The 25,921-nt window shown below is 31.2% G+C and overlaps 1 protein-coding gene across 1 annotated transcript in view; it reads right to left on the bottom strand.

Moving 5' to 3' along the window:
* LOC118184729 (splicing regulator SDE2) overlaps nucleotides 1-25,921 on the bottom strand; it is a 37,842-nt gene that overhangs the window by 9,301 nt on the left and 2,620 nt on the right. The window contains exons 2-5 of the mRNA XM_035354447.2: nucleotides 21,065-21,176; nucleotides 18,787-18,898; nucleotides 8,246-8,415; nucleotides 5,377-5,458 (exon numbers count right to left, since the gene is read on the bottom strand). Coding sequence (XP_035210338.1) covers nucleotides 5,377-5,458; nucleotides 8,246-8,415; nucleotides 18,787-18,898; nucleotides 21,065-21,176 — 476 coding nt within the window. The remainder of the gene's footprint in view (nucleotides 1-5,376; nucleotides 5,459-8,245; nucleotides 8,416-18,786; nucleotides 18,899-21,064; nucleotides 21,177-25,921) is intronic.

The raw sequence follows: 25,921 nt of genomic DNA, 5'->3' as shown, positions 1-25,921 counted from the left end.
AGTTTATTCAGGCATAGACCTATCTTATAAATTAGATTTAAAAGTTAATTTTCATTATAATTAATGCAATGTTTGGACGGTATGTAAAAATTTCGTATAATGAAATTCAATTTAGCAAATCCCTGATGACAGTTTTCAACAGAAAGAATTTATCATACCACACAAAAGTAAATAAAATAGTTTTTTTAACTGATACATCTTAGTCATTTGATTCACAATTTAGATTTGCTGATCGTAAAAGTCCCAGACTTCTTTATATTCAGGCATGCCAAGTCTAGAATATTTTCTAAATACAGTACAAAGTCCAAGATCCGGACATCCAATATCCAGAATGATCTAAAATCCGGACCTCAAAGGAATCACCAACTTTTTTTTATTTATTTATTAATTTTTAATTTATTTATTTTGTGTGTGTATGCTTTACGCATGTCCTTCCTCACCCGCACGTGTGGACTTCCTGTGGATTCCTTCCCGATTCTTAATTTCACTTCTGTAAACGTGACATTTATGATGAGCAGTAAACGGGTCATTTTGGTGTGGGCAACAATTTTCAAAATCACATCAATATATATTAGTCCATATATTAGGATTTTACCAAAATTTTGTCTATAGAATTAAAGAGAAAGTATTTGCACAAAAAACGAGGCAACTTAAACAACTTAAAAGAAATGTTTAATAAAGTAAACAAATAAATATTAAGCCTTTTTATCTAAATTTTGATACCCTTTAGATCATAAATGCTTCATTATTTCTTATTTTTAATTTTATTATTTCTACATGCCATCTTACTAGATTTAAACTGATGATCTAATATTCGGAAAAATCCTAAACGCGAAATCGCGGAAGTCCCGACGAGTCCAGATCTTGGACTTTGTACTGTACCTGCACAGTTCGTAAAAAGCATTCGGCAAATTCAATTATAACTTGTGTTATGCATATACTTACAGTTAACTGCAAGACTGCATTGAAGTAAAAACATATTTTTAAGATATAAATCAGAGTGTTAACAATTTTAATTATAAGATTAAAATCAATGCTTTAAATTCTGATTTTAATCGGAGAAATTATTTAAAAAATATTAAAATCAGACAATAAAATCCATTTGAATTATTATTATTATTATATAACATCTGAACAATCAGAAAGAATAAAGGACTCATTTCTCTAAAATAGATCATAAAATGAATTTAAAGTTCGGTCTTCCTGCCCTTTAGCCACCTAGCTTGTTCTTATATAATTGAGGGGGGAACACTGTTTTTGGTATTTTACATTTTTCTATGTTTTACAATTTTTAATGAAGATGTCTTGAAATTTTACATATTTTTGCCTTGTCCTGAAATGACAACTGAAACTGATTGAATCAGAAACATATCTCCAATGAAATTAAACAAAAACTGTGTGTAATTTAATAGTGATGAGAAGAATGTTAAAATCAAAGATTAATCAGTAATGCTTTGAAGGAGGTAAAAATTGGTTAAAATATTTTAAACAAATCATATTAGTACAGAGCATGAAAGTGTGTCACTTCAATGTTTGTCTCAAGAGTAAATCTGATAATGAGCATACTAATTCAAAACACATGATGCATATCTAATAAATATGCTGTAAAAACAACATTTCTTAAAAAATAATGAAGTAGATAAATTTTCCTGTGCTACAAATTCATTATTTTCTAACGTAGAAAATCCTCATTTCACAGAGATGTCAACTTTTGAGGAGAGCTATCAGTAATACTTAATCGAATTAATCAGTAATACTTAACACAACACTCAAGTAGTTCCTAAGTTGGAGGAAGGAAAGGGATTCAGCAGCATAAACTGCATATTAAACAACATAAAAGACATATTACCTATGATTTTACGTACAAAAAGATTAAAAAAATAAAACATTAGGATACATTTCCCTATGTTTCTGTCCCTGACTTGATTAGCTCAATTTTATAGGACACTCGCTAAATCCACCTATTCACAGGTTAACTTACTCTGGTAACAAATTCGTTATAAATAATTTATTTCCCTCTGGCACAAGAAATACATTTTCATTATATAAGTGGATAAAATGGATCTAAGAATAATTGGTTTCATGTGATTATGGCAAAGCACACTAGGGCTATCTGCCTAAGGGAAGGTATGCCTTCGTGGAGGAATTTCTACAGAAAACTAGCTCGTATACACATTACACATGGAGAAAACCATGAAAGTGTCCACGCAAAATTGGATCTAAACGGAGTTTGAATCTTTTGCAGAACGTCAGTGCATTGTTGGGAGGTCCATATGCAAAAAACGATGACACTGATTTTGAAGCAGGTACTATTTTTATGTAGTCTTGGTGTTTATTCAATTGCAGCTGTCATGACTGCCATGAGTGTCTGAAAAATCTTAACTGAACACAAGACATGGCTTCTGAACATTTTGAAGCAAGTAAACATGGCAACATTTCACTATAATTTTGCTAGTATTTTTTGAAGCACATTTTGCTTCAGTGATATAATAAGTTACCATAACTAGTTTTTAATTAAAATGCATGTGAGGATCACAAAGACATGGTTATGGCTTTGACAGGTGAGAAACTGCTTTAGCCTACAGCTTGATGCTATTTCAAAAATCATGAATTTGGCACATTTCTGTGCAGTGTTACATGAAGGATTATAAGTTCAGGAGACATTAGCAAATAGAAAACCAGCTGAAGCTTGCAAATGAAAAAATTTTGGAATCTAAACTAAATCTAGAACATAGTTACGATAAGACACTTTTGGTAAAGTCTCCCATGAAAAATGCTGGTGTATCCAAATGATATCCTTACCTGCAAAAATGGTAAAAAACACACAAATTCCTTAATAAGGCAAAGCATTATTTGCCTATAAGCTTTATAAGACTTAAAGCAAAAACATTTGTCCTGAGATACTGAAAAGAATCGATACCTATCACATATGAGCAATAGGAGTAGAGTTCAGAAAATTAAGGATGGATAGATTTAAAAATTATTTCTTCAAAGAGGCGCAAAAACATTGCAATCTTTATTAGAGAATTGCAAAGAGATGTTGCAGATATGAGATTTATCTGAGATTTAAAAAAAAGAAAATATTTTGCACTGAATGATTTCCAAACATAAAGCTCTTATTATATTGGAATAGACTGATAATTTCACATGCGACAAATGATTTCAAGTGCCTTAAACTCAAAAAGTTAAAATTCAGACTATGAGTCTGATAACAAGGATGCAAAAATTACTTTCAATCAAGGTTAAGCATTAGATCAACAGTACCTAAACTTTCTAGAGTGGGTGGGGGAAAGTAACACATCAGGAAATAGTAATAGTACACAGACTTTAGAAAAAAGTAATGAAAAAGAAATTTCCAGTATTGAATAAATAACAGAAATATTAAAAAATATACAAGTTACTATTCATAACATTAATGTATATACTCATATCTAAAAAAATATAATGGTTTTATGTTACATAATTCTTAATGTATAAGTAATTAAGTTATTTATGTCTAATAATCAAAATTTAAAAACGGAAAATGTAAACAAAACTCAGAGACATGACATAGAAAACACAAAATTATCTAATATGTGCAAACCCTGGTCTCAAGGTATATGGATTATTAGAATTTTAGATACTTTTCCATTTTGCCGGCGCAGGCTGATACAACCGGCGGCAAATGTAGCATCCCCGCTGGTAACCTTTTATCGCTACATTTTCAAAACAAGTCGTGCCCTTTCTTATCAGTTTCTTTTTCCTAATACGTCAAAAATGAATGAAAAACCACCGAAAATTAGGAATTTGTCCAGAATAGAGGAAGATGATGAAATTCAATGGCACTACAATCTTTCAACTTCTCGCAGTAAAAGAATTATCAGAAAAGGCAGATGATCTGAGTCATCAAAATTATTTCTTGAAGTGTGTGATATTTATTTATGGTTGGAGCGAAGAATTAACTTCAGTTAAATGGCATGAAGAGCAGTTGGAAATCAAGTCACATAACAGTTGTGGACTGGAATAACTACATGTGTGAGGTTTGTTTGGATTCTTTGCTTAAACCTCAACAACAGAAAATAGTAGGACCTGGTATTATCATCGAAGTGGATGAAAGTATGTTCATGAAGTGCAGAAACAATGTGGGGCAGATTCTACTGCAACAGTGCATCTTTGGTGAGTTTGCCGTGAAACAAATGAATGTTTCCTCGTGAAGGTGCCAAACCGATCCATGAGCATTACATTAAGGAAAATATTGGAAAAGGAACTGTAATATATTCTGATTCGTGGAAATTATACTGCACTGAAAAAGGAAAGTTTCGAACATTTCAAAGTCAACTATAAACGCAATTTTCTTAATCTGGAAACTAGAACGCACACATAAAAAACAGAAAGACTGTGCGGTTACACCAAATGATGAAATAAGAAACAGAGGAACGATTTGTCATCATCTGGAGTGTTTAAACCCATAAAGTCTGCTTGGCAAGATTTGCACCGGCAAAATGGAAAAGTACTGAATTTTATTGTATTAATATACTATATGCTCACGAAAATATGAACTACAGAACATAAATGATTTTAAGGTAAGAAACAGTAGATGAATGCAATCATGGTATAATCTAGTTTTGTGCAAATTGCATATTGCTGACCTTGAAATACAAAAAACTAGGAGATGCTTGTGTCCCAAACTGAGAGTTTTGTGTTGCACGCCAGTGCCACTTCAAAAGAATTCCAGTAATTAAACTCAAACTCATTTTCAAATGCACGATTCAGGTTATTTAATAATTTATAATATGATTTTACTATCAAATATATCACTATTTAAGTACAAATTACAAATTTTGTGCTCTTTTGACTAATTTCATTTCGTAATTTTCTCATACTTTTATACTGAGAAAATCCTGAGTAGAGAAAGGAAAGCTTAAATTTATTAAAGTATTTTTAAACAAGATATAGATAGAGATAAAATAGATAATTAATTTACTTACTATAAGAGATTAAACTTAGCAATCCTATCACATATTGATGTAAAGCAAAATAATATACAAATATTAACTGATTAAACAATGACTGAACCTTCATAAAATGTTCTTACTATATATTAAGACAATTCACACACACAAAAAAAATTTAGTATGAAAAATAAAGCAGAAAATCATTAAAAGGGCATGAAATCTGCTCATTTTGTTTTAATAGTTTAATAAATTTATTGCCAAAAACTTGGACTAGCAGGATAATATGCTAAAAACAATTTCTTCTTATTCTTAATACATTTACATTTCATAATGCATCTAAAATTCAATACAGATTCAGAAAAAAATTCAAAGTAACAAAAATACAGCTTAAAATTAAACGTACTTTCCATTTTAAAAATAATAAATAGAGACAGCTATTTACCAGACACATTTCTTTTTGGATGAACATGCAGGCTCGCTAGCTTCTCGTTTTATGGCAGGATTTGTAGTAGCTTTCTGTAGACCTAAAAAATTAATTTTATTTAATTAAAATACAAATATCTGATTCTTATGACAAAAAACACTTTAGAAACGATTTCTCATTTTCCAAACTCGCTAATATCTTAATATTTTACTTACTTTAAAATATAAAATTTAATAACCCACCAATATGTAGGTGTTCAATTCTATATAAAATTGCATAATGGTTAACTTCTCTTTATAACTCATTACATAAATTCATACAGAACAAGAGTATATAAACTAGAAAAATCCACAGGTTGCAAAAGTTCATTACAACTAAAGAACATGATTTTCCAGAACTCCAGAGAAAGGTCATGAACATGTACTCATGAGGCAACGCGGTATGTCATCAAAACAGTTATGTGACAGCCCATGACGTTGCAAAAAGTATTTATGAGGCAACTTATATATGTGCATAGCACACATATTTAAGTATACACGGATTTGCACTGTTGATATTCAACTATCTTTTTTCAGATCACTGCTTCTTTTTGACATTGAGAACATTTGTTTTTCTTGTAATAAATCATAATGGGACTTTGGAGTATGCTAGCCAATGAAAAAGAAAGCATTGCATTTCTGCAAAAATACAGCGTTTCACCCAACAATACAGAAGGTAAAAATTCACATTCTATGAAGCTGCATTTCTTAAACAACCAAATTTTTTTTTTTTTAATTTAATGAAAATCTGCAAGCCATGAATTACAAAACTGCAAACAATGTGTTAGAATGCAGGATTTGTAAATAGCTGTTTCTAGTTTTAACAGTTAGTTGCTTTATTTACTGTTGGCTGGTGCACAATACTTTATGCAATTCTCTGATGTCTTTTAACCAAAACAGATCACATGAACACGGGAAGAAAAATGGTGCAAAAAAGTTACAACAGATTTTCTCAAAAGAGGCAGGTGTTTTATTACCAAAGTTTCTTGCACTTTTATTGATTAATTGTTCTTTTATAAAATTTTTAATACACCCCATTTTGAAAATAGCTTTTGCCTTACTACACTAGCTAGACAAACATTTAGTCGCCAGGTGTTAACAACTTTCCAGTGGGGATGCAGTTAATTGGAAAGTACCAAGAACACATATGGCTTCTATGTCTAAGTAAAAGTTTGTGCAAAGAATTTTTTTTTTTTTTATTTTATTTCTTCACTTACTAGCATTATACAGATGATGAATTCTTAAGAATGAAGATGGAAATATGGAGTTTTATCTATGTGATTCAATAGAACATGAAATAAGGATATTATGTGCTACTCTGAAGCTGAAATATCAATCTATGAAATACAGATAGCTCTTAAATCCCACTAGAAATAAAAATCTGAGTTAAAGGTTTCAACCAGTATAATATCTATGGCATTTTGGGGGCTGATATGAAGCTTCGTTCATACAAATTTTGTTCTGACACGAAACAATAAACCTATCAGCAGTTCAAAATAAGAGACGCAGAATGTTTATTCAAGGAGCAGAACTATTTATGATAAGATTTATGATAACACTCAACCATACATCATTCTTCATATTCAAATTATCAAGAAGTAATTTGGCTGAAAACAAATGATTACCTTCCCTATAGTCCAGACCTGACACCATTAGACATCTTTTCTAGCAGTTGAAAATACTTATCTACAATAATTCATTGACAAAGGAAAGTGAAACAAGATTTTATGTAAATGAACAAGCTGCAGATTTTCATGAACATGCATTGTAAAAATTGGTGCCATATCATGGTAAATTCTTCAGTGATAAATTATTTAAATAAAAATATTTATATCTACCATTACTCATTTAACTAAATGGAATGTAATTTCTGAATATGCCATGTATAACCATTAAAATGAGGGGTTTTCTTCCCCTTTAAGAATTTACTACAGAAATGAAAATATACTACTGAAATCTGCATTTGTTAAAAATAATTCTCAGCTGCTTTTTAATCATATTACCCTTAACTCATTCTCATGTCCTTTCGTAATTGAGGTAATTTTTTTAGTTGCTACGTTTTTCATCATTATTTTTTATTAATGTGAAATACATTTCAACATGATAGTAATTTAATCGTGACATTTGCCTAAATAACTACAGTAAATATGCCAGTTTTCCTTCAATGATTAAGAATTTTAAGTTATCTTCTTCAAATCTTTGTGCAAACATTAAGCAGAATGAAGCATACAAAGAGTACACTATAATAAGCAAAATTCAGAGTCAGAGCAAATTTCCAGTTATTTCTGTTCTTTCTTCCATGCAGCTTGGGAATTAATAAAGTACAATAATCTTCCCTCACCCCTCAAATATGAATTTTTAAATAACAAGGCAAAGAAACTAAAACAAGTGTGTTCAAATTACTGGAATAATTTGTCTAATTTATTTATACTACAATATAAGCATGTTATTTTGGTAGTAAGAGTTTTATGATGCAATATTTAAAATAAATGTATTTTTCTTTGTTATTTATAACCAAAAAAGGTTACAACTTCGAATAATCTGCAAAAGAAGGTAAATGCAGCAGTCAGAGCTAATTATGGCTAATACCTATGAGAGTTACCTGACACAGAAGAAATCCCTTAATAGAGAAAAACTTGCTCAAAACACTTAACCTAAATCATAATCCTAGGGATAATTGGATTCAAAATATCAAGAATGTATTACATAACTGCAATTATTTTATCAATTAATAATGCTAGTAAATGTTTTCCAGATTTAATCATGAAGAATACATGTTGTCAATTTCTCATACTGTTAAGTCTTCAGCTATTATAAATTAACACTTTGCAACTGAAAATAGAACATACCTTTAGCAACAGCATCATCAACACGTTCAGGCAACTCTGATATCTCCTTTTCAAATTCAAAATCTACAAAATTATGTTTTGGCTTTGATTTTAGACGCTCAAGTCTTTCTTTTCGTCGTCTCAGCTTTTCTGCTTCTCTCTCAGCTTCTTTTGCAAGCCACTTCTTCAATCTAAAAAAAATTTCAGTAAAAAATAGTATAAATAATAATAACATAAAATAGCACTGTTCTGTACTGACTTCATTTATAAATGCAAATAAAATCAAAGGGAAATTGGGAATTGTTTATGGTAATACAGAAATACAATAAATTAAAATAATGTAAAATATAAGCAATAATAAAAACAAAAAGCCAAGATAGCCTACTCACAATTTCTTTCTAATATTTATAAATACAAACATTACACTATAACTTTTATTATGAAATTTATTTGGATATTTAAAATTCTTACAACTGATTTAAAAATAAACAGGAAACTAATATATTACTTTTGTAAGCCTTGAATATATTTTAATAAAACAATTAAATTTGAGATAATTTTTTTTAATTTATAATAAAAATAATTAATTTCAATATTTAGGATTAAAGATTCAAAATCAAGAACTAATGGAATAGTTCTTGATTTTGAATCAAGAACTAATAGAATTATTGGAGGAGTTAAAGCAACAAGAATCAGCCCAATATTCATAAATTTTCAGGACTAGTTTCAAAAGTTTAAATACAGAACCTTCTTCATCTACAGAAGTGCAAAATGCTCATTCTGAAGAAGGTTTACGAATATTAGGCTGATTCTTGTTGCTTTAACTTCTCCAATAATTGTTATTCAGCATGTTATTTTAACTCATTTGATGGAATGATATCAATAGCAGAATCAATAATTTTAAAAATATATTTTCTACTGAAATAAGTAGTAAAATTAGCTACTGTATTGTAATAATTTATTTAAGTAAACATTATAATTTTAACAACTAATTAGCCAAACTAAAAATATATTAGAATGTAATTCTGCTAACCCACTGCAAAATAGCATGTCAAAGCAATCATTCTGAAGTTGTATAACAGTTTCACTTACAATAATTTAAGCCATTGAAGTGCAAACAATTTATTTGAAATGATAGTAAAAAAGCAAGTGAATAACCAGTTGCTTTCTCAGACATTGCTAATTATAGATTGGAAGATTTCAGCAAAAGATTTGAGTTTTTCATTAATCAAGAGCATTATGTATTTTGAAATAAAAATATTTAAAATTTGTTATTTTTATTTCAGAGTAAATGTTCTTAGCTATGAAAGAATTATGAAATAATGAAATTAAAAATGTAGATATTATTTTTAACCCTTTGCGGCATGGTGGGTCAATATATGTCCCACCTAATTAATATTTATTTTCTCAGTTAGCAATTTCCATTAGAAATTTTCTAATCTTTTAAAAATAATCTATTTTAGTTATTATTTTTTTCAGTAGATGTCACTACTATACCAGGGCTTCAGTTTATAAGCAAAAAATATTCAAAATAGGATCACAAAAGTGATATTCATGTATCTCGCATTTTACAATATTTTAAACATTTTGGTATACTTTAGGATATGCATGATTCTTTTTAATATTCAAAGATATTTTATTTTCAAAAATCTTAATTGGATTCAATATTTTATAACATTAATTTTGCAGTTGAAATAAGTGGGTTAAAATTTGTCCCACCACACACTTGAATTTCCGCTCAATAGATGGCAGCACTCACGATTATTTTTTCTTTTCTTTTTGCATCTACTTTTTTTGTGATTGCGCGCGCTTTTACATTCGTTGTATGCTCTGATGTGTCTAGAAAAATGTCTAGAAAAAAATTAACAACACAGGAAGCTTTGGATCTTTTTGCTGAATTGCCATCCGATTGCGACTCAAATGCTTCAGATGTCAGTTCTGATTCAGATGAAATTGAAATCCAAGAGAGAATAAATGAGGTTGAAGTTATTGCTGAAGAAGAAAGGAAAGTAGTTATAATTTGTTTCGCTTTTTAAAGACACAGACCCATCTATGCGTGTGGCTGCCATCTATGCATGTGGCACTGTAAATATGAATCGGAAGTATCTACCCACAAATTTATGTCAAGAAAATATATAGACTTTTCAGTTAGAGATGATTCAATTTATTGCATAAAATGGAAGGATAAAAGATCCGTTTCTATCCTGTCTTGCTTGGAAAAGGCAACTCAAATGAAAGAAATTAATAGAAAAGAACGAGATGGAAAGACAAAAAAAGTACTGCATCCAAACAGCATTATTTTATACAATAAGAACATGGGATATGTCGACTGATTGAGCAACTGAAAGGACTATATGAAATAGACCGCAAAAGCAAGAAATGGTGGCACATGATTTTTTTTTTTTTTTTTACTTTTTAGAGGAGAGTATAGTAAATGCATTTGTTCATGCGATGCGTGCGTTGTTATACAATTTCAAATTAACTAGAAGTGGACTGTACTAAATATTTTATTCGACAACTTTAATCAAATGCGTGCCATCTTTCAAGCGATGACTTACTACTAACAACAACAGCAATAAAAAAAAACTGAGTAAGCGTTTACAGGGTTGCTGTAATGAACATCTTCGCCATGCAAGGTGCCAAGAAGAGAAAAAATGACGTAATCTTACAGTTAAATAGTCTTAATGACTTAACATACCCCCCGGCATTGAAGGGTTACTTCAATAATTTCGTGCGATAATACTCATAATAACCTACAAAATTGTACAATTACTGCCTTATACAATAAAGCAATACGAATAACATCTCTTAATTCAATATAATAATATTCAATTTTCAATAAAAATTTTATACACAATACAATGTACAATACAAGTTTTATAATAATAAGCTAACACTTAACTAACTTAGGAAGCTTCTTCTTGGGGTAAAATTGCAATTTTTGTATTTCCACGCTTAATGATGCCCTTTGCTGTCTGTATTTCTACTACTCTAACCTTACCGTCAACTCCAGGAAAAATTCTTGTAATGCGCCCTAACACCCATCTACAGACAGGAAGCTCATCCTCCTTAACTAGTACTAGCATACCTATTTTAATATTCGTTTGTTCTACCTTCCATTTTGAACGCTGTTGTAGTGTGTTTAAATAGTCCCTATGCCAACGATTCCATATCAACTGGACAAATCTGGTAGTTCGTTTCCATCTTGAGAGTCTGTTTTCAGGTATATCAATTAATTCGGGTTCTACTATAGCATTCAAGGATCTTCCAATGAGAAAATGACCTGGTGTTAATGCCTCTAAATCATTTACATCGGAAGATAAGGGAGTAATAGGGCGAGAATTTAAAACAGACTCTATCTGAGTTACTACAGTTAATAACTCCTCGAAAGTCAACCTTGCATTACCTACAATCCGCTTTAAGTGATATTTCACGGATTTTGTTCCAGATTCCCATAGTCCACCAAAATTAGGTGTCCGTGGGGGAATAAACTTCCATACTATTCCTTCTTCACCTAAATAATCTGCTAATTTTTTGTCAGGATTTCTAATTAAATTGTTAATTCTTTGCAATTCGGCATTTGCGCCAACGAAGTTTTTCGCGTTGTCTGAGAAAATGATTGAGCATTTTCCGCGCCTAGCAATAAATCTCTTTAAGGTGGCAATAAATGCGTCAGTGGTGAGATCACTCACTAGTTCGAGATGCACTGCCTTTGTTATAAGGCAAATGAAAAGAGCTAAATATACCTTATGAAGAGTTCCTTTCCTCTGTCCCTTGTACCTAATAAAAAATGGACCGCAAAAATCGGTGCCGACATGATTAAAGGGTGAGCTTGGATTTACGCGCTCTGCAGGCAATGACCCCATAATTTGTTCGATAGTGACTGGTTTATTTTTACTACAAATTATACATTCATGGGTAATCTTTCTAGTTAAATTCCTACCTTGTAATGGCCAAAATTTCTGTCTCATAAAACACAATAATGCTTGCGAACCTACGTGTAAATATTTCTGATGATAATGCTCAGCAATCAGCTTAGTTAGTTTGCATTTAACAGGCAAAATTATTTGATGTTTTTGTGAAAACATTACATTGGCCCCTTGTAATCGGCCTCCTACTCTCATTACATTATTTGCATCCAAAAAAGGGTTCAAAGAAAGTAAATTACTTTTATTATTAATGGGTTTACCTTGTGCGAGGGAGTTGTATTCTGAATAAAAACTACATTTTTGAACCTCTCTTACTAAAAAGGATTCTGCCTCATTTAACTCCTTTGAACTTACTCCTCCTGTTCTTCTCTGTGCTCCTTTCTGTTTTGAACACCTAGAGTTCCAAAGGAACCTGAAAATATAACTAACAATACGTAATAATTTTAAATAATTGTTAGTGATATCTAGGACATTATCAATAAATTTTGAAGGCAAAGTGCATAAACAAGCAATGTCAGTTCTTTTTCTCAGTTCATTAGAAAATGTCTCTGTTTTTTCTAATTGTTCAAAGTCAATGTTCTTGTTAGGTATGACACCCTCACTCAAGAATGGAGGACCTTTCCACCACAGATCAGCATCATGCAGTTTGTCAAAATTCAGTCCTTGGGAAATATGGTCTGCTGGGTTCTCCTCTGAATGCACATAATTCCACTGGCATGTATGTGTTAGCTCTTGGATCTGCAACACTCGATTAGCAACAAAAGTTTTTAGTACATGCGGAGGATTCTGAAGCCATGCTAACACTATGGTTGAGTCACACCACAGACATATTTTACTGATGTCCAGTTTCAATAAAGGCACCACCTTTGCAACAAGCTGTGCTAGCAGTACAGCTGCGCAGAGTTCCAGTCGAGGTACTGTCAGCGGTTTTAGTGGAGCTACTCTGGACTTGCTGCAAAGCAAATGTGAAGAGAAATTATTGTCACTTCTACAGTGTAAATAGATGGCTACTCCGTATGCGTGTTCTGATGCATCTGAAAATCCATGAATTTGTATATCAGAAAAACTATCCTGTAAAACATATCTACTGACTTTCAAATTGTTGATAGATTGCATTGAATCAATAAAAAGTTGCCAATCCTTAATTATCCTTTCGGGTAGCGGATCGTTCCAATCAAGTTTCAATAACCAAAGTCTTTGGATGAAGATTTTTGCTTTTGTTATTCCTGGACCAAGCAGTCCTAATGGATCATAAATGTGAGCAATATCAAACAACACTGTTCTCTTTGTGTAAGTAGTTGGTTTCTTGATTGTTGATTTGTACGAAAAACAATCTATCCTTGGATTCCATAATAATCCTAAAGTTTTGATGCTCTGATCGTCATCGAAATTACTGAAAGAATATTCCTCTTGTCCATCCGGAAGCTGCAAAAGATCAGGATGATTAGCACACCATCTGTGCAGACGCATTCCTCCACGTGATAATAGGTTAATCAATTGCGACTGTAATTCTTTAGCCTCTATTAGAGTATGGGCTCCTGTGAGTACGTCATCGACATAAATATCCCTTTGTACTATTGGCGCTGCTAACGAAAAATTGTTTTTCTCGTCTTCTGCTAATTGATTAAGTGTGCGTGTTGCTAGATATGGTGCGTTGGAAGTACCGTAAGTTATAGTCTTCAGTCTATAGACCTTAACTGGTTCTTCTTCACTACTCTTCCATAAGATGCGTAATAAATCTCTTTGATGTTCTTTAATCAAAATCTGACGATACATTTTTACAATGTCTGCTGTGAAGGCAATTTTATGCGTTCGAAATCTGCAAATAATATCAAATAGTTCGTCTTGAGCTAACCCTCCATTCAGCAGAATATTGTTTAACGAAATTCCAGTAGTCGTAGGAGCAGTAGCATCGAACACTACCCTAAGTTTAGTGCTAGGTTTCTCGGGTCTGAAAACCCCATGGTGAGGAAGATAACATGAGAAACTAGAGCTATCCCCTTCATCAATTTCTTCGGAATGTCCTAATTTATTGTATTCCTTAATGAAATCTTCGTATAAGTGTTTCATTGCGGGATTGCGAGTGAAGCGTTTAAGTAGATAATTCAGTCTTTTGCTAGCGTTTTCTCTCGATTCCCCTAAAAGGCTAAGTCCTTCCTCCTTAATTGGCATTTCCACTACATATCTGCCATTATCTTGCCTCGTGTGTGTACGAAGAAAGTGCTGTTCACAAAATTCCTCTTCCTGACTTTTCACTTTTTTTGCTTCATTAATACCTTCAATCTCCCAAAACCTTCTCATGTTGTCAGATAAATTATCCCCATTTTCCACAAACCCACAATAATTATCAACACTGCCTTGCTGCGGCATGCGCACTGACCCGCTAACAATGTATCCAAAAACTGACTGATGGAGAATCAGGTCTTGCATATTTATTCTATTTGTTCCCAGTAAATCAAAAAATATTTCGTTAGATAATAAAACATGTATTTGACCAGGTTTATAAAACTCTGGATCAGCTAAACCAATGAGTTGCAACTGCTTAACATCAGGAATGTTTATATATCTAGCAGGCATTACGCGAGTTATTTTTGGAACAACAAAAAATTGTAATGTACGAATAAAATCTCTAGTAGCGTTAGCGATGGTTGCTATAGCTTTTTCCTTAACACCCATAACTGTACCATTGATACCTGAAATAGAAGCGTTTATTTTTCTTTTCTTCAAATTCAATAACTCAGCACCTTCTTTAGTAATGAAATTATTTTGAGAACCGGAATCCAGCAAGGCTCTCAGCGAGATAAATTTTTCATCATTACCCTTAACGAAAATAATTGCAGTTGAAAGTAGAACTTGTTTATTAAAAGAACTGGAAATATTCAGCGCAGTACCATTAATGGACTTTGCTTGGTTGGTTTTATTAGTGTCACTAACCTTTTGGCTGCTTGCCATTGAAGTAAATGTATCAGCATTTGGAGAAAGATTACTGCTTAATTTATTAGTCTTGTTTGTGATTTGATTCGATGTGCCATTTGCTTTATCGAAATTTTCTTCATTTCGATCAAAATGTAAGAGCGAATTGTGAAATTTCTGACATTTTCTGCATGTATTAGAACTTTTACAGTCCTTGATTGTGTGGACCGAAGATAAACAATTGAAACATAGTTTTTTTGTCTTTACAAATTCAAATCGTTTCTTGACTGTTAGATTTAAGAATTGCGCACATTTCAACAATAAATGATCAGCTTTACAATAAGGACAATTTTTTGAATTTTCCGAAAGTGATGTAAGAGCTTTGGTATTAAATGAACGTTTCGATTCCCCATGCGGAGGTTTGTAATGTGATAGGGTGCGAGCGTGTTCCTTCAAAAAACATGTCAGTTGTTTAACCGTTCCTATCTCGTCTTTTTTAAGTGACCTTTCCCACCAACACCGAGTATTTCTATCCAACTTTTCAACTAATAAATAAACAATTAACGTGTCTGAAAATTCTTCCACCTTTTGCTCCAATGCTTACAAGGATCGTAAACATTCATGCACCTTATCGATAAATTTTAAAAGTGACGAAGTAGAATCACTCGTTTGAGGTACAGAAATTAATTTCTTTATGATAGAATTGATCAAATCTTTTTTGTTGCAATAGCGATCAACCAACAAATTCCATGCTATGTCATAATTCCAATCTGAAATTGGAATGGACTGAATAATATTTAAAGCGTCTGCCTTACACGAACTCTTTAAATATTGCAATTTTTGCGCATTAGTTAATTTGCTATTTTTATGCACAGCTGCGGAAAATAAATCCTCAAATTCAATCCATTCTTCGATTTTCCCACTAAATATTGGAAGAGACAATTTAGGTAATTTTATATCCGAAACAATTATGTCTTTACTCGAACCGTTTTCATTTGAGCAGCTATTCCTTTGAGAACTGATCTCAGAAATTTTTCTTTTAATTTTCAAATGAATTTCATCGAGATTATCTACTACATTTTCCTTTTCCTTAATGAATTCGTCAGTGTCCTTTTCTTCACAATGTGCAAATAAATAATCGAAAATGTTACTTAATTCCTTTTTAAATTCTAATATTTTTGATTCGTATAACTCCAATAAGGAAATATCTGCTTCATCCACTGCAGAATTTACCTTATTTTCAAACTTTCTGATACTGCATTTTAAACTTTTTTTGTTAGCTTTAATCGCTTTCAATTCACTCATCATGAAACAAATAAATAATTTATCACTTACCGTGATTGCAAATTTCTCGACAGCAACACCGGAAATGAACGATGACACAGTATTCAATCTTAATTGCGTAATCCACACGAAAACGAAAGCATTCCAAACACTCTATATGAAGTTATGCGTAATACAACCAAACGAAAGTATTACAAATGTTCTAAAAGGTTAATTTTAGCAACGATATCTTTTACCTGTGGCTCGGCGGGCCATAAAGTATTCATGCGATGCGTGCGTTGTTATACAATTTCAAATTAACTAGAAGTGGACTGTACTAAATATTTTATTCGACAACTTTAATCAAATGCGTGCCATCTTTCAAGCGATGACTTACTACTAACAACAACAGCAATAAAAAAAAACTGAGTAAGCGTTTACAGGGTTGCTGTAATGAACATCTTCGCCATGTAAGGTGCCAAGAAGAGAAAAAATGATGTAATCTTACAGTTAAATAGTCTTAATGACTTAACAGCATTTATTCTATTTAAGTTTGTTCGCGAACTCGATCATGATGTAAACACAATGAAAGATTTTCTTCTCTCAGTTATAGAAGGTCTAATGGCACTTGCAGGCAAGAAAGAGCAGAAAAGAAAACTGAAATCCCCAGTTCAAATAAAAACTAAAAACCCGTTCGTACAACCAGAAAAGAGACTAAAAAATATAAGTCACATGCCAAAGTGAACGAGCAGGAGAAAGATGTGCATATCGCAGCACATCGAAAGAAGAACGACGAACATTTTGGATATGTGAAACGTGAAGTGCCTCTATGCTTACAAAAGAATGAAACAACATGTTTTTCAAAGTTTTATGAAAAATGACTGTTTTTCAGTTTTTATCATATATAAATGTTTTTGAATCAAGTGCCAATTTCAATATTTTATTTAGTATCATTTGTACGTGTATCAAATTTTAATCTTAAAATAATATTCAAGAAAATATTTTCTTTTGTTCTTAAAATTTAAAAATATTAAATATATATATGCAAAATGTGCATATTCAAAATTTTACAAGTCATGCATATATGCAATAAGTACAAAATGCATTTTAGTGTGTTTATTATGAATATTTTAGAATGCACGCTTTATTTTGTTTATTCATTCCACATATGATTTTTTTTTTCCCTGCTATACACCAATATGCTATAAGACATGTGCTAGTTGCATGGTGGGACAAATGGTATCCCACCTTCCCCCGTAAAAAATAAAAGCGCAGAATTTTTTTCAAGCCTTAAAGGCACTTAAGTAAGTCCATCTGACTTATTCTAAGGCATTTTTTTAAAGATTAAAATATATTTTAAATACGCGTGTCGCAAAGGGTTAAAGGAAAAAAAAAGAGATGATGAGGGAATAGAAAATACATGTTAACAATATGAAATGCTATTAAAATATTTGGAAAAATAATTCATAGTCTCATGAAGTTTTTCTATAATTTTTCAATTAAAATGCTACTGAAGACTTAGTAAGTTTTTGTCTGTAAGAAATGACTATCAAATTGTTGTTGTGAGCTAATGTATTATTCTCATAATGTTCAAGTTTACATAGCTTTATTATTATCATTGTTTATATTAGTCATATTAAAATACGTATTGTGTAATATCTTGTCAAAGATATATATCATATCTTAGATGTGAGCTTGTAATATCTTGTCAAAACAATGATTTTAAATGACAGTCTATTAAGAATATTTTTTCAAGTTTTTCTGAAAAAAAAATTAAAAACTATACTATAAATTTGTAAATTATTTCAGTATTTACTATTAGCAGTTACCGTTGCCAATTCTAAATCTAATCCATATTAAAAATAACCAAATAGCTACATGAAATAAATGTTAAACCTTCTTTGCATGTGCTAATTAAAATTTAAAAAAAAACTGGCTAAAAAATTATCATGCAATTTAGTATTCAGGCAAAATGAATTACAAATAATTATTACTCAATTTGTAACACAATATAAAAAGATTTCATGCATATGTCAAGCACAATATCTGGGAAACATTAAATCACATTTGGGGGGTGTTGCGACTGCATTTTATTTAAAATCATTTATGCAAATTTGAGTCCCCCTTTTTTAAAAATATATGATGTCTGATATATGAAAGACATATAATCTTTAATCTGTTCCAGAAAAAAGTACGTTTATGACTGTATTTTTCCATTTAATATTCAACGGTGAATAAATTAATTACCTTTCACATTCTATAAAGCATATATCCTAAAATTACGTAGTCTTTTTAAAATACTGCAAAATAACAAGTTTGATTTAAAGATATACACACGCTAATTAAATGCCATAAAATAATTCCACTTATTATTAGTTACCAAAATTGACTTTTCTACGGTTATATGAAACTGCTTAAAAAATATAATTAACACAAAAAAATATTAATAAAAAGCACCGTTGCTCTTCATTAATATCTCTCAATCTTCTACCACTCAAATCTCGACAAGCTTCCCTGTTAGTTGTTTTCTCAATCTGAGCGCCAATGGCACGCAACATGGATCCGAAACCTAGAATTAAAAAGAAAAATTATACATAGGTCATATGATACTGGAAAAACATTCTACAGTCTTAATTTTTCACATACATGTTAACATACATGTTTTAGATGTGCAGAAAAGAAATATTTTTTTATCAATTTTATAATAATCGATTTTTTCATCCCCCCCCCTTTTTTAAGGGGATACAGCAAATCCAATTCTTTCCTGATTAAAAAGAGATTAACTAGCAAAATAACACTTAAAAAATTCTGATATTTTGACTTAATTTTAAAAACTGTCACTTACATAAAAATCATCAAAAGTTTTAAAACATGTGTTTTTAAAACAACACGTACTGTTAAAATTTGAAAAATACTTAGTTCTGCAATTAACTATATTTACAATTTACAAAGACAAATGCAGTACAAGTCCAGAAATCCGCAACACTTGGGACCCGAGGTTGTGCAGATTTCAAGACAGAAAAGATAATATTCAGACTAAAAGTGCAAAATAAAAAAGGCGTATTAGATACATTTAATTAAATTATTTTTTATAAAAAATTAATTTTATAAAAAATTTAATTTTTTTAGTCATGGCTGAGATAGTTATAGATGTTGCTGGCATTCAGATAGGATACATAAGAGACCAAAAGTAGCTGTAGATGCACAATATAATATCATTTCTTTACTCTTTAGGACACATTCTCTCTTTTACATATCACTAAAGGTGGGACAAGCATCCCACAATTATATATACAACTTTTCACATTTTGAGACAACAGATAAAACACAGAAGTGGGCAATGCATGTCAGTACAGGAAGAGGAAGACAGAAGAAGTAAGAGTGTATTTCAGCAAATTGTACTAATACAGTGGAATCCTTTGTTTATATTTTGAATGGTGACCGCATTGCAGGATTAATAAATGACATAATGAATATTAGTTTTGAATTAAAATGGAGAATTAAAAGGGCTATTGTTAAATTAAAGGGTACTTACATATTATCACAACCATTGAAGTAAAAAGTCACCATCCACTGGCAAACATGCACATAACAGTTCTTTACGAAACTATATCCATTGTAAGTCGCAATCCGAAAATTCACTGAATCCCATTTTTCTTTGGTAAAAAACTGCCTAACTGTGCCTAGGTGGTTGCGCTAATACACAAGTACCAATTAACTTCTTTCATATTCATGCTCTACAATACTTGCATTAATGTCTTACGAATAATTCACAACAATTTTTTAAGTACTTATGATAATTTGCCGGTACTATTCGGTTTGGAGGGCCGTAAAAAATCGCCAAACTATTGTTGATGGCAATGCTGCCAAAAATAATTGCTGCAAGAAAGAAAGTATAATAGTAAATAACTATCTAAGATTCATGTTTTGATTTAGATGAAAGGTTAATTTCATATAATACTTTTTTATTATTACAATTTATATGAAAATAACTATTTCAGATCATTATTATAATTTATATAAAAATTGCTAAACATAACTGAATGGATGCCTGCATCGCTATTTCGCTACCGACTTATCGCAAAAGCATAATTTTATCTCGTTGGTTGTTCAAACACAATTTTCTATAATGAATGATGCCTTTTCTTTGAAAATATTCTCGGTAAAGTGCAGAATTGCTCACTTATTTGTTTGCCGCTTTTTACAAGGGTAAAAACAATTGAATTTTTGTCAATTATCTTTTACTTTTTAAGTGAAAATAGGTCGATGTGTACATAGATAAAGTCAAGGGTGTGCGTAGTGCCATTTTTGTGCAACTCTAGGATTTTTTTTAAAGTGAAAATAGGTCGATGTGCACATGGATACCGAGTATGTGCAATTCTTAAAAACGCGTCAAGCAGTAGGTGATTCTGCACTTTACCCAAAATTCTATTGCCGACTTTTCGTTATGGGCAATTCTCAAATTGTTAAATCCATAGGCTATTAAAAAAGGATTTAAAATGAAAAAAGGATTTAAAAATTAAACTAGTATTTCAATGGTGTCTTAAGAAATATAGAACTATATAAACTTACGCAATCTGAAATTAGTGCGTACGCTAGATTTGGCGCGCTGTTAAATGGGCGCATTTGCTAGATTTGGCGCTTTTGCACATACATTTTCAAAACAATTTTTTACAATCCTCAAAATGGAATAGTACCAATTTGCCTAACTAATTTAAAATTTCATTTTGCTTACCTCCTTTCCCTCCTGGCAATGAGAAACTAACATAGACCGTAGATCCATTTGAAACATCGCTTCCTCTATCAAGCTTCTTTCCATTATGATACAATGAGAAGTCATAAATATCCTGAAAATAAAGAAAACAGATCACTCTAATTGTACTGCTTCATGCAATTGAGAAAATACTTCACTTAGGAGAAAAACTTCTGGGTACTTCTTTGTTACAGCAGCCCCCAACATTATTTGGCAATTTCAGATTTGCAACAAGATATCAGCTGTAATTTTCCCAAGCTCGTGAAGCATGAATGTAAAATTAAACAACACAATATATATAATAATAACAATAATACTCACATGTCCTTTTCTAGGAATATTTTTAAAAACACTTATCCTTATTATTATTATTTTAATGTGTGTACCTGTTCCAATTAACTGCAGCACTTTACACATGATTAAGCTGTTTGTTACAGCATTTCACCGCCATCAACTCCTCTGCCTAAGAATAGATAAATCTAATAGGAGTGACAAATGATATTCTGAACTGTTCAATCACTTTCCAATATGGAGGCAGTTCTCCTTTTTACAATTTGTAACATTGCACCTCCAAATGGTTTCACAGTTAACATAAAATTTCATGTTGTGGCCATTTTTGTATTTTGTATACTCATTTCTCAGGTTAAAGACCTGCTTCTTGAAAAAATGATATAACTTCCACCTCATTACTTGGTAAATTAGAGATTTTTAAAGTCATGTATCTATCTATCTATCTATATATAGAGAGAGACAGAAAGAATATATTTTTAAATAAACAGCACAAATTTGAAAACTTCATAAAAAATGTCATCAAACCTCAAATATAAAAACGTGTGGCTAGAGCAAAAATGCAACATACTGCTAATATACGATTATGTGGTGAGGCATAAGAAAACACACAGCCGATGCTAATATACAATCACATACCAAGATATAAAAACACATAGCCAGATTTTGGTGAGATATCTCGGTTGATTAGTGATTCAGTCTCAGTGAGGCACTATGACAAAGAAGTACGGTTGATCTTTGGATTATGGTAACTTGGCGATTTTTTGGAGAAAATTTGGCGACCAACTCTGCTACAGCAACCCTCTATTTTTTTTTTTTTTTTTTTTTTCCGCCACCATTTTGTCTTCACGAAGTAAAGACATGTTTCTTTTCTTTTTATTTACTGAACACTTTTTCCAACAATCTACTAGCCAAATTACACTTATACTAGAAATTTTATCTAACAAAACTGCTAAATCATAACAAATATTCACTGCAAAATTGCGAAAAAGTGCACAATCAGAAACTCCTTGTGCATTTTTCACAATAACACATACACATAAACCATGTACACGTCGACTTATTTTTACTTAAAAAAACATCCCAGAATTGCACAAAAATGGCATTGTGCATACTCTTCACTATATCCATGTACACTGCTTTTTTCTCATAAATTAGAAAAATTTCACGAAAATGCATGACGATTTTCTGAATCTTTAAACCCGGTAAAAAGAACATATATGAAATTACCTTATCGCGAAAAAGTATATACCCTTTCCAAATATGAACATTTCTACGTATAAAATAAATAAAATATCCAAAAATTTTACCTCTAAATTATCTATTATATTATAAACGTCACCAACGAATTCATACCGCAAACATTACAAATACTTAGTGTCAAATATTTAAATTATTTCCAAGCACATTTACTTCAACTAAAACGTATACCAAATTCCTACAAACATAAAATTCACAAAATAACTATCATTTAATTAAAATATCACTAAACCATGTACACGTCGACTTATTTTTACTTAAAAAAAATCCCAGAATTGCACAAAAATGGCATTGCGCACACTCTTCACTATATCCATGTACACTGCTTTTTTCTCATACATTAGAAAAATTTCACGAAAATGCATGAAAATACTCAACGTATACTACTCAAACATATTCCAAAATACTACAAACATATAACTCACAAAATCACGATCATTAAATTAAAATATAATTAAATTAAAAAACACTACTTAAAATATAAATAAGCACATACATTAAATTAATAAAAATTAGATTACAATCCTAATTACTTTAAACTAAATCATTGCTAATAACAATTTTCAAATAATACCATTTTAATTTATTTACTCCTTACATTTAGAACAATGCATAAAAATAACATCCTCAAATGATTAAAAATACTAACTTGCCTAATCTTCTTCAGAATCTTCATTACGTCGCTGCAGTACTACTGCTAAATCCTAAATCCAGTAGTCAACAGGAAGTCTATTCACCAAGTAATAAGAAATTAATAAAATTTCACCTATACTCAAACTACTTTCAGCAAACCACGTACCCTTCCTTACACTCTTTTTCACAAAATGTCCATTTTCACCATATTTCTTGCACAGCCATTTAAACTTGTAATATCCTTCCTTTCACACAACCTCAACTTATTATTATTATCAGATAAACGCGTTAAAAATTTAGAATTCACTTTACATAGTGCCATGCAATCCGAAAATTAATCAACACTATTTCACACAACACACAATGAAGCTTTTCCAAATTAACCCCCTTTTCTGATTAAAGAACTGTAATTCGTCCATTAATGTCACGATTCACATAAGACAGAATAGTATAGCTAAATACGAAATTTGCAGATTTTCTCCCTTTTCCGATTAAACAACTGTAATTCGTCCATTAATGTCACATGACATATATCATGATCTCTCATTTCCCTCACACAAAATAATGCGTAATCGGAACTGAGTGCTTCTCACATTATTACCAAAGTCCTAGGTAGTAACCTTTATCGCCTCCAAAATGTCGCCAAACTACCAGTTACCATATTCCAAAGATCAGCCAGAAGTACCAACTTCTGAAATTATAAGTAGAATTACTAGCAAAAATTATTAGCAGAAAAAACAACAATATCATTAATCAGAACAAGTTTTGGCTAATCTTTGGAATATGGTAACAGGTAGTTTGGCAACATTTTGGTAAGGCGATAAAAGTTACTAATGTGTATATCTAGCAGTATACATGGATAAAGTCAAGAGTGTGCGCAATGCCATTTTTGTGCAATTCTGGGATGTTTTTTAAGTGAAAATAGGTTGACATGTACATGGATGATACCGTGTATGTGCAATTCTTAAAAGCCCGGCAAGCAGTTTGCGATTCTGCACTTTTTCCCAATTTCGCACCTAATCTTCGTCATGATTAAGCACTTTTGTTCCATAAAAGTTCTAGCATAAGCGTAATTTGGCTAGCAGATTGTTGGAAAAAAATGTTCAGTAAAAGAAAAAAAAAAACGTGCCTTTACTCCGTGAAAACAAAATGGCGTCCAAACAAAAACTGGTTGATCTTTACAATATGGTAACTGGTAGTTTGGCGACATTTTGGAGGCGATAAAGGTTACTACCTGGGACTTTGGTAATAATGTGAGCAGTACTCAGTTCCGATTACGCATTATTTTGTGTGAGGGAAATGAGAGATCATGGGGTATGTCATGTGATATTAATGGACGAATTACGGTTCTTTAATCGGAAAAGGGGGGAAATCGGGAAAAAATCGGGAAATTTTGTATTTGGCTTTATTCTGTGTTGTGTGAAACAGTGTTCGTGAATTTTTGGATCCCATGGCCGTAACTAAAGTGAATTCGAAATGGGTATTTATGTATGTATTAATTTAATGTATGTGCTCATTTATATTTTAAGTAGTGTTTTTGAATTTAACTATATTTTAATTAAATGATAGTTATTTTGTGAATTTTATGTTGTTAGGAATTTGGTATACGTTTTAGTTGAAGTAAACGTGCATGGAAATAATTTAAATATTTGATACTAAGTATTTGTAATGCTTATGGTATGAATTCGTTGGTGACGTGTATAATGTAATAGATGATTTAGAGGTAAAAGTTTTTGGATATTTTATTTATTTTATATGTGGAAATGTTCATATTTGGAAAGGGTAAATACTTTTTCGCGATAAGGTAATTTCATATATGTTCTTTTTACCGGGTTTAAAGATTGAGAAAATTGTCATGTATTTTCGTGAAATTTTTCTAATTTCTGAGAAAAAAGCAGTGTACATGGATATAGTGAAGAGTGTGCGCAATGCCATTTTTGTGCAATTCTGGGATGTTTTTTTAAGTAAAAATAAGTCGACGTGTACATGGTTTAGTGATATTTTAATTAAATGATAGTTATTTTGTGAATTTTATGTTTGTAGGAATTTGGTACACGTTTAAGTTGAAGTAAACGTGCATGGAAATAATTTAAATATTTGATACTAAGTATTTGTAATGCTTGCGGTATGAATTCGTTGGTGACGTGTATAATGTAATAGAATTGAGAAAATTGTCATGTATTTTCGTGAAATTTTTCTAATTTATGAGAAAAAAGCAGCGTACATGGATATAGTGAAGAGTGTGCGCAATGCCATTTTTGTGCAATTCTGGGATGTTTTTTTAAGTAAAAATAAGTCGGCATGTACATGGTTTATGTGTATGTGTTATTTTGAAAAACGCGTAAGGAGTATGGTACTGTGCACTTTTTTCCAATTTTGCAGTGAATATTTGTCATGATTAAGCAGTTTTGTTAGATAAAATTTCTAGCATAAGTGTAATTCGGCTAGTAGATTGTTGGAAGAAGTGTTCAGTAGATAAAAAGAAAAGAAACATGTCTTTACTTCGTGAAGACAAAATGGCGGCAGGAAAAAAAAAATAGAGGGTTGCTGTAAGAGAGTTGGTCGCCAAATTTTCGCCAAAAAAACGCCTAGTTACCATAACGTAAAGATCAACCCAAAAACTAGCAGGTTGCTGTAGCAGGGTTGGTCGCCAAATTT

This window comes from Stegodyphus dumicola, chromosome 2 (assembly GCF_044657685.1).
Source record: "Stegodyphus dumicola isolate Sdum_Otavi_A_Nest chromosome 2, ASM4465768v1".
Classification (NCBI taxonomy): domain Eukaryota; kingdom Metazoa; phylum Arthropoda; class Arachnida; order Araneae; family Eresidae; genus Stegodyphus; species Stegodyphus dumicola.
The sequence above is the reverse complement of the archived record's forward strand: the minus strand, read 5'-3'. Positions and strand labels throughout refer to the sequence as shown.